The following is a 14448-nucleotide window of genomic DNA, read 5'->3' as shown; positions in this document are numbered from 1 at the left end:
CAAAACATTCCTCACGTAGCCTACTCGACCCATGTTTTAACTGTGCAAACAACTTCAGTAAGTCTAATGGGAAACAAAGCACTTATAAAACTGAGATAGTAGGACCTGGGGGTTCTTGGGTTGGGAGTGCTCCTTGGAGGGGCTGTCTCGAGTTGTGTTACTGTGCCAGGATAAATTGCCTTGTGGAATGTGATGTCTTGGACTCTGCTCAGGGAAACCTAGTGTGGCTGTGTCTTGTGGGGGGGGGGAGGCAAGTGGAGCACCCATGGGCTCAGTGGAGCTGCCCCCAGGGAAGGAGGGCCTTTGGTCCCAGCAGTGAGAGTCTCTGGTGTCGTGGCTGCAAGGGAGTCTGGGAAGTTTCCTTATCAAGGCCTTGTAACAAAGCACGTACGTGCATCTCAGAAGTGAATTCTCTTATCAATCACTTAATAATGTTAAGTATTCAGCTTAAGACAGTACCTGTTTCAGTAGCAGCCAGAACGGGGAGGTGAGTGCGTGAAGTGCCTGAAAGCCTAAGGTTACCTGTGGGCAGAGGTTTTAGAGCCTATTTCGACTACTCTTGTTCTTTTCCTAAGCTACATCCAGACTGCCACCTAACGTTATGCTGAAAATTGTGAAGGACATGTAAAGCCCTTTTTAAAATGTTAAAACCTTTTTCTAGTTAGAAGCAGCAAACTCTTATACCTAGTCTTTGATACTCACCATGCCAAAGATTAAAAAAAATTGATTTCCCCTTCTTATAGGAGTAATTCTAATGCAGCAACCTTGGTCTTTGAAGTCTTATCACCTCTCTTCGCAGTGAAAATTCAATTCACACAGTACTTTGAGAGGGGAAAAAACCCTTTCAGGTACAAAATATCTAGATAATAAAAAATATTGTCTCTTTTTATAAACTATATAAATAAGCCAGTCTTACACTGTTGCTTCTTTGATAAATTTATTCCTGCTTTTTCCAAAGCTTCGCAGAAAACTGTGGAAGTTGTCTTAACTATCAGTTCTGCGCTCCTGGGCCCGGAGGAAGCTGGCCTTCTTCTGAGCAACACGGTCTTTCTTCTGGGCGAGGGACATCTTGGGACAGTTCCATCTGCAATGATGTAAGCACAGGGTACGATATAGTCAAGGCAGAAATAAGCAAAAAGGTGGCCAAGAAGCCTGTAGTGCACCACAACTGTGATTAAGAGTGTGACGGAAAAATGTATGTATGCCCACTTCTGTAACATGTTTTATTTTCTTGCAATGACTTAAGGCTGTAGTTGGGGCACCACGAAAAGTTGGACAGTTTGATTTCTCAAGAGGTAAACCCTGTACTCTTTTGTATAGACATTATCAGCCCAATGCAATAGCTGTGCCTTGATTTCTCCCACACCCCCGAGCAATGAAAATAGTTTAGTACTGACAAAGTAGTGCTCTCAGCTGAAGAGAAGCAGCTTTCCCACTGAAAACACTAAGACCTGAAGATACACACCTCAGAGTTCCAGCTATTCAGGCCAGATGCATGCTTCACTTGGAAATTTTTTGCTCTTGAATTTCAGATTCCTACTGCTAAAGTTAACTCCTAAGTTATACAGAACTGCTTTTATCTTAATCTGATCTACAATGTGAATTTTGACACAACTGCTATGTGAATTGCATTACTTGTTTTACTGTAACTAAAATATCCTCAACTGAGAGGTCACATGGTTAAAGAGAATGAGTTTTACCTCTTTTTCTTGACTTCTCTCTTGGGTTTCTTTTCATGGACTGGATTATCCCGTATAGCAGCATGGGCTTTTTTATACATTTCTTCCATCTTAAAAAAAAAAAAAAAAAAAAAAAATTAAAATTTAAAGTCACCAAAATGGTCCAGCTGTTGGATATCAAAAATCCAAGATATCCCTAGCTGAGCATGCACTAGAAACCAGTTTCATCACAATACAGCTTGTAATTTGGCATGGTTACCTTTAAAACACTTCCTTCATACAGAAAAGAACTGCCACAGCATTAAGAAATTCCTGCTGTCACTATGTTAAATTTAAATCTCCAAACCCAAACTCAGGGCATTTAACAGAGAAAGTAATTTTATCCTTATTTTACAGTTAGTTACTCTAGGGCCTTAGTTCCCTACAGAACTAAGAAGTCTCATAACTACAGGCTGGCATCTTGCAGTTGCTGAAGCCTACTTTCAGTGCTGCAGCTTCCCCAGGTTTCAATTAAAAGGCAAGCCAGAAAGTTATTCTACCTAGAATAAAATGCTTCGTGTTTACTTTATAAAAAAATACTTCACACAAACTCTGGCACCAGACACGTAATCTTTTCAGACCCTACTGCAGTACCCACTACAAAGCTGCTTAATAAAAGGTAGAAGTTGTGAAGCTGTAGCTGCTTTTACAAGTCTTGCAAGAACCATGGTAGTGCCTGCATTGTCCCCAGGGATGCAGTAATGCTGCTCTGTCCCAAAGACAACTCTGGCTCCATAAGGGCACAAATTTTAAGAATACCTTTGCTGGTGGTTAATTAAGACCACCAGATCTCAGCTGTGAAAAACTTTCTAGGAACATATGTTTTAAAGCTTCAGGACCACTTACTAGGAAAACCAAGCAAGAATATTACAGGCAGCAGGACAAGCATCTGAAAGGAGCTTAATACTTGGAACAAGTGGAAGAAGCACCTCTGTATTCTTACATATCTTCCAGTGTTTTGCGCAAAACACTAAAATTTAAAGCAGTACTAAAATAAAATGTATTAGACTCTGTAGATTCATGAAATGCTAGCTCCTACAATACAGCTAGCTTGGGCTATTCTGTGTTCACCTGGAACACAGAACTACTTACAGGGTCACACAAATCCTAACACAGATTTGACACGGAACCACATGCTCACAGGTGCAATTGCTACAGCTGCAGAAATGACAGGCCTGTGGTGCAGGATAAGGATTGAGTGGATAGCATGTACAGAAACTTCCAAGTTAATTTCTGTATTGGGGATGAGGGGAAGCAGTCCAGCACAGAATGCAATCCTGTAAGCTTGGATTTAAAGGCAGAACGTTAAGCTTCACAGCAGGAAAAATGGTCCCACTTTTGAAAGTTCTATGATATACTACAGAGCCCTTAATGAAGAAAAAAAATATTTTCTTTCCACAGATAACATACAGCATGAATCACATAATTTTACATACCAAACTTACTTGCATTACTACAGAAGGCCTTACACAAGAATTAGCAGCATGTCTATTAATGCACAAGATCAGCTAGGTAAATCTTACCCCGTCAGGTGTTACATTGTTCTTTATGTACTGGGAGAACTGTTTCTTGTAAGCGTCTTCGTCCTCCTCCATCAGGTAACGCATATAATCTGCAACATTCTGGCCCATGATGTGCTTGCGGTGAACCTCCGCATTGAATTCTTTGCTTTCCGAGTCATAGCCAGGGAAACGTTTGGTACTGTGGAACAGCAGTTACAGTCAAATTAAGACACTGCCAAATGCTCTAATTCAGAGGCTAAGATCCACACAAATTATTGGTACATCAGATTCTCCTACAGATAACTGAGGGATAGGACCCTCTAATTAAAAATAAGAAGCAAAAGTTTTAAGTTCATCTTAGCTGCCATCAGTCCCGTCTTGAAACACTGCAGTACATCATACACACACCATGGACCAACTACAGAGTGTTCAGTCATTGCGAGTGTCATCATGTAGCAGCCAAGTCAGAAAAACTGGACAGTTAGTCAAAAATAGGACAGCATTTTTGCTGGGAGAGGGGAGGAAAATACATAAGAGATCTCAGGATTTTCTTTCCTCCGCTGCTGCCAGCAGAAAGCAGCAGTCAGCTGTAATATGTGATAATTTTAAATGCAGGTGGACTGCTCCAGCTTACTATTGTACTGACAACTGGAGCAACATACCTGGAATGCACAGGTTTTCATGGTGAAATGAATACCTACGCACATTTTGGTAAAGACTTAACAGAACTCTAACGGATATTTACGTAAATGCATTCAGTCACTTGACTTTTAGTAGAATCAACAGTGTCTGAAAGTTTCTCAGCATCTCAACAGTTTTGAGATTCCCAGCAGCAATATCAGAATTGCACTTGTGGATTAAAAAACAACCAACAAAAAAACCACCAACTCAGTACCTAGGCTACATAATCATTACCAGGTCAGAACAAAATTATTAACATAAAGTGTTAATAGCACTTTAGTATAAGCAGACTGTCATATACAGAAGCATCTCAGGTTAACCCTAAAGAAATTCTTCCAAACATAGATTACCTATGAGGGATGGACAGACCACCATCCACTGCACCCTTCAGAGCACCAAAGACTTTGTTTCCAGTGGTAGTTCTGGCAAGACCTGCATCCAGGTAACATGTAAAAGCACCAGGCTTGCCATCCACACTTTCCACGTTGTATTCATCACCAGTGACTTCAACTTGGCCTTCGTAGATCTTATCGAGGCCAAATTTATTCAGAAGCTGTGGGGAAAGGAAAGGCACTTCTGAAATTCTTCCCATTAGCTGACAGAAGGTAGAGTCAACACCACCTTAAAATGTGAATTTGCAGTAGAATCATGTTTTTAACAAATTTCTTTACAGAAACCTTTTTAACTATCACCACTGTAAGAATGTCTGTTATGCTTCAACCTACAGTTCCAACAGGCACACCAGTGAACTTAAGACTTATTCATGAGCTCACGTAGGAAATGGATGGATGCAGTTTACATGTTTTCAAACTCTTTAAGGAACATTTCTTACATTTTCATCTAGACTCCCTCACTCCGCCAAACTTAGGGGCTGAGACTTAAAAGTGGGCTGCTGGAGCTGAAACTGTGTGCTGTCATACTTCTGTGATTTGACAGTCACAAGAGGCCATCAAATCTATACGGTAAAGAGCAAAAGTTATTATTTTGAGAAACCCACAGATGAGGTGGGCTGACGCACCATTCAACGAAGTGGGCTTTCCCTTTCATAAGAGAACCAGAAAAACAAGAGCAGCCACCTGCAGGCGCCATGACAATACGTACCCTGCGTGCCAGGAGCAGGCCTGTGCAGTAGGCGGCTGCGTAGTTGGTCAGGCCAACCTTCACGCCGTACTTTGGCAGCTCATGGGCATAAGCAGCACAGACAATCATGTCGCCTTCAATCCTGGCATAGGCAATCTGACAAAAACAAAACAAACGTTAGTGTTCTCACAATTCCAGGCTCCGTTTATTGTTCCAACAGGAATACTGTATGGAGGTGTGCGGCTCACCGCCAACCTCTGCATGCAAGCTCAAGGGAGTGTGGGGTTTTGGTTTGCTGAGGGTTTGTTTGGGGTTTTTTTCTTGTGATTTTTGGTTGGTTGGTTTTTTTGTTAAAGGAAGAATCAACTCCTCAAGTAAGTACAAAGTATTCAAATCTGTATTAGGACAGTGAAAACGTATTTGTAATTACCTCTCCACATAGGTCAAGAGGCCAGGAAACTGCCTACAAAATCAACTTTTCAAAGAATCATTACAGATGTGGGTGAATTCTCTCCCACTTTCTGGCACATCTCAGAAAAATGCAAAACGCACGTGACACAGAGTTTGTGACAACACTGTTAATAACCTTATGGAATGATTTTATTAATGGGTCTGAGACTATCATCATCTCAGGGGTCTCCCGTGAGACAGCAGTACTATCAGGTATGTTTCTGATGACTCCCACACCTCCTTTCTACATCCAAAAGTTGTCCCCTTTTTGCAGGATTCCTACATACTGGAAAGGCACTATCAGTCAGATGCAAGCACCTGCCACTGATTTTTGTTTTGAGTTTCAAAGATTAAATTACCTTGTCGATGACTGAACTGACTATTCTCAACAGCTAATCTTTCTATGAAGGAACAACACTTATATTTTTCCAGCTGCCTCTTTTTTGAGCTTAACAACATATATTCATGATACAACAAACATGCCTAAGTTTTTAACTTCAAAATTAGTCAAAACATTCTGAAAATGAAACAAGAAAGTGAGCCCAGTGAGAAACAGCATATGATGCAAGACACAACGGCATACTTCATAAACACGAAAAAATGCTTACTATTCTTATTTACCAGTATCCTTTAATCTCACAGGAAAGCCATCATAAGGCCTTGCTGCTTCATATGACCCACAAAACATCATGGAAATAAAACTATCAAAAGAGAAGGCACCTTCAGATACAACACAATAGCCCATGAAGGTTGACAAGTCACCCTGTCAACTTGGTTGCCTTCAGCCAAGCAAAAAGGCCTCTTTTTGAAGCCCTTTACATAGCACCAAGATCAGTGTTTACAAAGCCATAGTGTTGTCGACTCTCTTATATGGCTCCGAATCATGGGTCATCTACCGCCACCACCTGCGTCTCTTAGAACGCTTCCATCAACGCTGCCTCCGCACAATCCTAAACATCCACTGGTCAGACTATGTGACCAACACATCTGTTCTAGAGCAAGCAGCTATCACAAGTATTGAGGCCATGTTGATGAGAACTCAGCTGCGATGGGCAGGGCACGTCTCCAGGATGAAGGACCACTGCCTTCCTAAGATCTTGCTCTATGGTGAACTTGCCACCGGCTGCCGCATGAGAGGAGCCCCGAAGAAAAGATACAAGGACTCCCTGAAACAACATCTCAGCCTCGGCCACATTGATCACCATAACTGGTCTACTCTGGCCTCAAATCGGGAGGTCTGGAGACACACCATCTATAACGCAGCTGTCTCCTTTGAGAACACACGCAGGATCACCCTCGAGGAGAAAAGGCAACGCAGAAAGAACCGTGTATTGCAGAATACACCATCTAAGGAGTCTTTCTGCTGTGCCTTTTGCAATCGGATATGTCTGTCACGTATTGGCCTCATAAGCCACCAGCGTGCCTGCAGCAAATGTGGATAGAGCCTTCCCAAATCTTCGTTCGCGAAGCCTAGCCATGATTACATAGCAGAAAAAAACCCCAGAGAAATCTTCCCTCTCCCTAAAATTTGCTACTTATTATAGCATCATTAAAGCAGTACAATCTTATATTGCAAATAACCTCACAGAAGAATGTTAACACTAATAAAACTTCATTTCTATGATGAACGTAATTTATTACTGAAGTTGTGACAACATTAAAGACTGTTCTCCTCTAAGGAACTATTTTACAATACAAAAACTTCTCAGATCCAGCCTAAAAATCCCAGCTGCTCCAACCATCCCCCCTCCTGTTCTCCCTGGGAAGGCCAGTGAGCAGGCAGGAAGCACCACAGGCCTTACCTGGCAAATGATGTCTCTGTTGGTAACACGCACAATCATCCTGTACTTAGGAGTGTTGTACTTGTTTTTATCTTGAATTACCAAACGTTTGCGGGCATAGTAGTCAGTTTTTCCCTCTGAAAAAGCAAGAGTTGCAGTGTGGAAAAACGTGTGAACAAAGTAAGACTAATCATCATCGACGTTTAATTATATGTTACAGGAAATTTAATACCTCTCCTTCTCCTGAATTTCACTTGGTATCTCTTGAAGTACGCCTTATTCTTGACAACTTTCACAAACCCCTTGGATAAGAAATATAACTAGATGTTATTAACATATAACCACATAAGCCAAGACCATCCAACTAAACGTGCTAAGAATAAAACCGTGGTGCAATCAGGAATAAAACAGGTATTCTTATACATTTAGATAAAAAGCGTCATAAAAATTAAATGGGGGAAAAAACCACAACAGATCAAATCCCATAAATTCGGCCCCTCCCACAGGAACTAATGCATACTTATCCCCATAACTTCGTACAGAAGGAGAAAACCAAACAGTGTATTTGTCAACTGGAGGCCTGTCTGCACGGACCGGAGCAGCGACCGTGGTCATTTCCTGTCACTCGCGCACAGCCAGTAATTTCTCGGGCGCGTTCTGCCCCGGAGCCTCTCCCCCTGCAGCCCCCTGCCCCGGTCGGTCCGACGGGCACTGGCCGCTCTGTCAGACCCGGCACCGCTGCCCCGCGCCCGCGGCCCGCACCCGACCCAGCGCCGCCGCCCCGGGCCGGCGGAACCCGGCCGAACGCGGCCCAGGGCGACAGCGCCGCTGGTGCCGGGGCCGGGCCGTGCCCCGCTAGAGCCGCTCGTAGCCGCCCGCGGCGCAGCCCCAGCAATGGCAGCCATTGCCACGCCGGCAGCCGCCCCGGGCCCGGCGCAATCGGGCTCCATCCGGCCGGGCGGGACGGCGCGGCGGGTGCCAGGCGGCGGAGGCAGCCCTCCCGGACTCCCCTAAGCCCTGCGGGGCCGGTACTGACCATCGTGCCAGGCACTGTCCGGTCCCACCAGGCCGGGGCCCGCTCCGCACGACAACTGCGCTCCGCAGCAACCGGGGAAAGGCCGCACGTCCCGCGCAGCCGCAGCTCCTCCCTGCCCGGCGGGGCGGGGCGCCGCGAGCGCCCTGCTGCCCCCTGCCGGCCCGGAGGAGCCGCCGCGCGCGGTCCGGGCAGCGCCCGCGGGCAGCCCGGGAACGGGCCTGGCACAGCGGCGGCGCTCCCGCGGCACCGCGGCATTCCTTGGGGCGCATCCCCCTGCGCTCGGCACTGCTGCGGCCACACCCCGAGTACTGCCGCCACTGCTGCTTCAAGAAAGACATCGAGGTGCTGAGCGGGTCTAGAGATGGGCACCGGAGGTGGTGAAGGGTCTGGAGGGTAAGTCCTACAAGGAGCGGCTGAGGGAGCTGGGGATGTTTAGGTTGGAGGAGGCTCAGGGTTGACCTTATCGCTCTCTAGAAGTACCTGAAAAGAGCTTGTAGTGAGGCGGGGGTCGGCCTCTTCTCCCAGGCAACCAGCGACACGACGAGAGATCACAGTCTTAAGCTGAGCGAGGGGAGGTTTAAGTTGGACATCAGGAGAAATTTCTTCACAGAAGGGGTGATTAGATATTGGAATGGGCTTCCCAGGGAGGTGGTGGAGTCACTGTCCCTGGAGGTGTTCAAGGAAAGACTGGATGTAGCACTCGGTGCCATGGTCTAGTTAATATGGTGGTGTTCAGTCAAAGGTTGGACTCGATGGTCTCAGAAGTCTTTTTCAACCTAATTGATTCTATGATTCTGTGATATCAGAGAAATACAATTCTAAGGAAAAAAATAATATTGCTGTCATCTAACACCTACGTGTAATGCATGATCACTTGCAAGTCTCCTTTTGTTAACTACCTAAGCCAGGGTTATATCCCAGTAAAGGGGTTCGTAAATGGAAAAAATACATAAATTTGATCTTAAAAAAATCACCAATTATGGAAATATGATAGGATATTAATTCCCTTCATTTTCTAGGGAAAATTCTCACAACTGTTAAAACAGTAAGTAATTAAACAAACCAGACACCCAGTTGAATGATGTTCTTACAATAAATTATAGATGCTTGGGATTACTGATATTTGATGAATTAAAGCCAGAATTGAACCTCTGCTTATATACACATATATGTATATATATACACACTGGACCAAACAGGTCAAGTGGCATCAGATTTCTTGACATTGTCAGACAATAATGCATCTTTTTTCCTGATGTATTTATCTGGATATCCTCATTCATTTTACTTAAAAAAACCCAAGAACCCATCTCACTAGTTATACATAGACCAATATTTTAAAAAGCTTTTAATATGATATAAATAACCAAGAGAAGTAAAGAAATAATAAATGTTTCCTACATCAGGCAAGTACCAGCATGGTTCCTACCACGAATGGAGTCACCATCCCTTGAGGTGTTCAAGAAATGACTGGATGACTAGATATGGTTTAGTTGACAAGGTGTTCATCAGTCAAAGATTGGGCTTGATGATCTTGGTGGTCATTTATGAAAAATAATTCTGTGATCTAAGAATGAATTTTAGAAAGCTTAGAATTCTGCATGCTTTTCAATTTGTACATGAAGTATCTCTTGGGGAGCACATTGTCTTAGCTACTCTCTGGCATATAAATTCGTGCTCTCCAATAAGGGTCTGCTGGCCACTGCTAGGCAGTTACTTCGGTGACCAATGTCTCACAGTCAATGGTATCACAAGCAAGACTCCATTAATCTTGTTGTTAAACAAGTAAAAAAAAAAATCAATTTCTTCTTCTCTATAAGAAGACCTTTTACTCCTAAAATAGCTCACCATGACAAAAATCAGCCTGTTAACCCATCACACCCACACACTTTCTTGCTCATTGTCACCCTGCAAAACGGAAACTCCCACTGAGCTTATTAGCCCCACCCCAGAATCTCTTACAAATTCAGGGTGAATTGCTCCTCTGGCCTTTAGTTGACAATGTTTGTTGAAAGGGTGGCTGCTGTTCATAAAGGCTCTGAACGTGTTGAAGTAAAAGCCAGTATTTTCAGTGCTTTAATGAAGTACTTTAAACTGATAACACATTGATAAGAAAAAGGTATACACTCTTTTTCCCGCACTCCCGATGTTACTTCTCAATTTCTGTCATATTTTATGTGTTATTTTTACTTACCTGAGTTCTGGAGAGCAAGGTATCAGGCAGGTCCTTTAGAGCAGTCTCTTGTACTTGTAAGTCTCTTTGTCTGATGAAACCGGTACTTTATCAGCACCTCCTGGAACCAGGGCCCCTGTCCCTGTTTGTCTGCAGAGGACTTAAGGCAGAAACGCTGTTGTCTGTGACTGGACTGACCTGTGGTCACTTTTAGGAATTGTACTTTTTTTTTCCCTGTACTCGCAGCAGTGACAGCCTTATTTCTGCACAAGAGTTATGCTGAAGGCCTACCTATAACCTATTCCTGCTACCGCTGCTTATCGTTTTTTTAAGAGTGTATTCTTTGCATATTTGTGTTATAAAGCAGTAGTATGGAGTGCTGTATGTGTCCTGGAATTACTTTTATATTTTTTTAAATGAAAATTATATTTAAGATTTTATTAGAATTCTTCCAAATGAAAATTTCTGTATGGTTTTGTCTAGGAGCCTCTACTCATTGTGGAAGGACAATGGCAAATGGGCTCATTATTAGACGGGGAGCTGCGCCGGGCAGACAGTGTCTCAACTGTTTGTGTAACCTAATCGGCATCTGGCTGAAACGTGTCTGACAAATGTGCGTGGGGAAGGGCCCATGTAGCCCGAGGCTGCGTGGTGCTCCCGGAGAACGCGTTACTGTGGGCAGCTTCCAACGCGGAGAACGCATTATGAAAATCCCTGGGCAGACGCTCTAATTACACCAAAAAAGCCAACTCTTCGCGGAGCAGGGGCTTCGCGTCCTCGCCTCGTGTGGAGGCAGCTCCGTGTCCCCGCCGCTGCCGTGAGGGGCGAGCTCGGGGCGGGGGTTCGGATGCCGCGACCCGGGGCCGGGCGGGGGCTCTGCTGACGGCCGGGGGCTGTGCCGGTGCGGCAGCGGTGACACCTGCACGGTGCGGAGACAGCTCGTCGCCCGGCCTTCCAGCACCGGGGCCCCGTGGCAGCCCCGGTGCGTTCCGCGGGGAGCCCGGTGGGGCAGAGCCGCCGCCCCTTCCCGGCCCGGAGGGTGCGGGGGCCGCGGCGGCCCCTCGCAGCGGCTGCGCGCCCAGTGCGCCTGCGCGCGGCGCGGGCCGGGCCGTGTCCGGGGCGCGGGGCCGGCGGGGCGGCGGCGGGGGCTCGGCGGGCCGGACGCCGATGCCCGCGCGCGCCCGCTCCTCCCGCCGCGGGCAGCGCTCTCAAGGTGAGGCGCGCCGGGCCCGCGGCGGGGCCAAGGAGGGCGGGAGCGGCCGGGCCCGGGCGGGGCGCGGCGACCCCGGCCCGCTGTCTTGTCGCGGCAGGGCCGGGCCGGGCTGGGCGGTGTCGGGGCGCCGCCGGCTGCCCCCGCCCGGGCCCTCCTGGCGGGTTGGGCGGTGCGGCGCCGCTGCTGGGCAGGGACCCCCCGCGCTCCGCCGGGAGGGTGAGGGGAGGCCGCGCTGCGCGGCCCTGCCCGGCTCGGGAGCTGCGGGGCCGGCGGGTCTCGGGCCCGCGGCGGGACGCGGGTGGGAAGCGGGAGCTCCGCGGGAAAAGTGCCCGGAGGGAGGGGCCGTGGTCCGGGGAGACTCCAGAGGGTCCGTCTGCAGAGGGCGAGTTCTGCCTTGGCTGGTGGGAGTACCCGCCGGTCTGTCATTCTTGAGAGAGAGAATTTTCAAATAGTGCTTCGGAGATCTCGTTTCCTGCCACCTTCTGCTGCATCTGCATGAACGTGGTTATATAATGAGAATAAGAAGTCGATATTAATGTTCTGGCTACTTATAGCTGTATTTACTAGTGCCATTTTGCTGTGGTTCCATGTAAATCCTGCTATTTGTTAGCATTGATAATCAGGGCAATTCCATAGTAAACGAGAAAATGGGTTTATACCATTTTCAGTTTCCAGCGTGAGCTGCCATTAACACTGCCTGTATCAAAACATGGCATTCCACATCAGTCTTAAATAACTTCATCTTTTCCAAAGATCACATGCAAAAGATGTAGAAAGAAGACAAATTCATAGGGAGAAGAGCAGATAATGTTCAATATGTTTTACTTGTCTCCAAAAGTATTTGCCGAAAAATTCAGTTTTTTTTTTTCTTGTTTTTTTGTTGTTTGTTTTTTTTTTAAAATTTGCTTTACTTCACATGTCTAAAGAAGATGGTAGCTGGATCTTGTTTGGTTTACTGGTAGATAGCATTAAAGTGTTTTGTATAAATGTGCCTGTTTATTTCTCTTCCCTTTCTCCAGTGTGCAGTGTCAGCTTTGATGATTATACAGCTCTCTGTTTATGCTTATAAAGATTTAAGGCTTATTTTGAAATACATAGCTATGAGTTCTTTTTCAAGTGAGGATTAGGAGAGGAAATAGACACAGCCAAGGAAAGAGGAGCATGATCAGGAGGAAAGCACTCGTATTATGAATCAGCATTCCCTGAATCTGATAAAGTGGGATGAGAGCAGCTGTAGGGATTGTCACTGAATGTCCATCCAGCCCAACAGTACCTTGAAGAGGAACAGATGTTTGGAGAAAAAAAACCTTTAACAGAACAGCCCTATTTCCTCCCTATATCTCTTCCTATACTCACGCGGGTTGAAGTTTACAGACTTCCTGAGCTACAGCTGCTGGCTTGGATTTTTTGTTTTGGTAATGTTGGTTGGGGTTTTTTGTTGGTGTTTTGTTTTTTTTTTGTCCCCATTGCACTCCTATGTTTGCCTTCTGTAGACTTGTTTAGTTGCTGTTAAACAAGAAAACAGGAGGTGGTTGGAGAGTGGAGTGGTTGAAATGGTGTTAATGGAAAGGAAGAGATGGGAGAAAAGCTTTTCCAAATTTATAGGAGAAGAAGGGATGGAGAAAGTGACATGCCTAAATAATTACTGTCAGTTTGTTCTCTGGGTAGGATTGATAGTAAACAAAGAAGTAATCAAAATGGGAAGACAAGTCCTTTGTCAGTGAATTTTGGAAAACAAAAGTGTTTACCTTGCTAATTCAAGCTTCTAATACCATAATTTAGAAGGGGGAAAACAGCTGAGTTGGGGGTATGCATACTTCAGATTATGCTTATATTTTCTTAGTCTTCCTGGGTTGTTTTCTTAACTTGTAGAAAAAAGGAATTCTAATGCTTAAGGAAGAGACATAGTAGAATTTAATATTTTGGATATAATTTTAAGTGTCAAATGTATAGTTTAAAAGAAAAATCTTTCTCTGGTGGTCCAAGAAGAGAAATAATAATGAAAAGAAACCCTGAGTTTATGAGTGTTGTTTTCTAAACTAAGCTATACTTGCCTTGATTACAGTCTCTTCGTTTTTTTCCAGACCCAATTAAAATAGTTATAGTTTAAAAAAAGAAAGCAAATATTATAGGGGTATGTAACTTTGAGTTGTTAGATGTATTCTCTGAAGTTCTTGACTGTCACTGAAGGTTGTAGATAGCATGCTGAATTAAAGCCTCATGTCTTCTGTAGGCCAGTTTTTGATCCCTTTAACTTGGGAATACTGTCTTTCATGGCAGTTGTCTCTGCTTAAGTGCATCCTTTTCTTCTCCAGCAAGTGGGGATTGCAACACATGGGTAGTGACAGTGCAGGGCCTCTGCTCTTGCTGTGCTCATTTCATACGCAGTCGTGATGTGGTTTTGTTGTATGTGTGTACACAGAAACTGTATTATCAAAGGTAACAGCAGAAGTCATTTACTGAATTGTAGCTTTTCTGTAATTACTCTTAATGTTGTCTAACTTCTTGTGAACTCTGGAAACTATTCAGTTTAGCTGTGAAGTGGTGTTTTGGGGAGAGCCTGGGAATCGTTGAGCCTGTATAGGGGTCAGGCAAGGAAGGATCTCCTTTCAGTCATGATGACAGGGATGATGCTGTGGGCTCTGTCTTATTTCAGGCTGTGTGACTGTCAACTTTGTTTGCTAATTGCAAAAGTAATCCTTCCCAGTCTCAGCCAGACAGTTGCATATTTGGGGTTAAGTACAGTACTGGGGTTGGTCTTTATTCTGGACAAGAAGTAGGGTGGTTGGACAGAATGACTGTGGACACTTAACC

The 14448-nt window shown here is 45.2% G+C and overlaps 2 protein-coding genes and 1 non-coding gene across 10 annotated transcripts in view; 1 reads left to right on the top strand and 2 right to left on the bottom strand.

Annotated features, from left to right (window-relative positions):
- Positions 1-923: 923 nt before the first annotated feature.
- On the bottom strand, positions 924-8348 carry RPL5 (ribosomal protein L5). The gene is made up of 8 exons (XM_027712993.2): positions 8249-8348; positions 7445-7514; positions 7234-7349; positions 5003-5137; positions 4252-4454; positions 3242-3419; positions 1701-1789; positions 924-1084 (listed from the first exon to the last, which is right to left on the bottom strand). Exons 1-8 carry the CDS (start codon positions 8249-8251, stop codon positions 985-987), a joined length of 894 nt encoding a protein of 297 aa, XP_027568794.1. The 5' UTR covers positions 8252-8348; the 3' UTR covers positions 924-984.
- LOC113983909 lies at positions 3581-3677 on the bottom strand. The gene has a single exon (XR_003539282.1). It is a non-coding gene; the product is annotated as a small nucleolar RNA SNORD21 (small nucleolar RNA).
- A 100-nt stretch (positions 8349-8448) lies between the features above and the next one.
- Positions 8449-14448, top strand: part of EVI5 (ecotropic viral integration site 5) — a 77405-nt gene continuing 71405 nt past the window's right edge. For 4 of the 8 annotated variants that reach the window (XM_027712744.2, XM_039383132.1, XM_027712736.2 and 1 more), the window contains exon 1: positions 8450-8641. The gene's annotated coding sequence lies outside the window, so the exon portion shown is untranslated. Of the gene's footprint in view, positions 8642-11546; positions 11635-14448 lie in introns of those variants that run through there. The other 4 variants (XM_027712787.2, XM_039383124.1, XM_027712753.2 and 1 more) reach the window with 4 other exon arrangements.

Source organism: Pipra filicauda, unplaced genomic scaffold, assembly GCF_003945595.2.
Source record: "Pipra filicauda isolate LSUMZ 115617 unplaced genomic scaffold, ASM394559v2 scaffold112_size3218982_pilon, whole genome shotgun sequence".
Lineage (NCBI taxonomy): Eukaryota > Metazoa > Chordata > Aves > Passeriformes > Pipridae > Pipra > Pipra filicauda.
Note: the sequence above shows the minus strand (reverse complement) of the source record. Positions and strands in the feature narration are given on the sequence as shown.

Bases quoted from the DNA above. Each gene is read 5' to 3' on its own strand.
- RPL5 (XM_027712993.2), bottom strand. The intron at 7,350-7,444 runs GTATTAAATTTC...TTGCTTTTTCAG, and splicing joins GAAATTCAGGAGAAGGAGAG to AGGGAAAAACTGACTACTAT. The intron at 3,420-4,251 runs GTAATCTATGTT...GCTGTTCCACAG, and splicing joins GGTCTGTCCATCCCTCATAG to TACCAAACGTTTCCCTGGCT.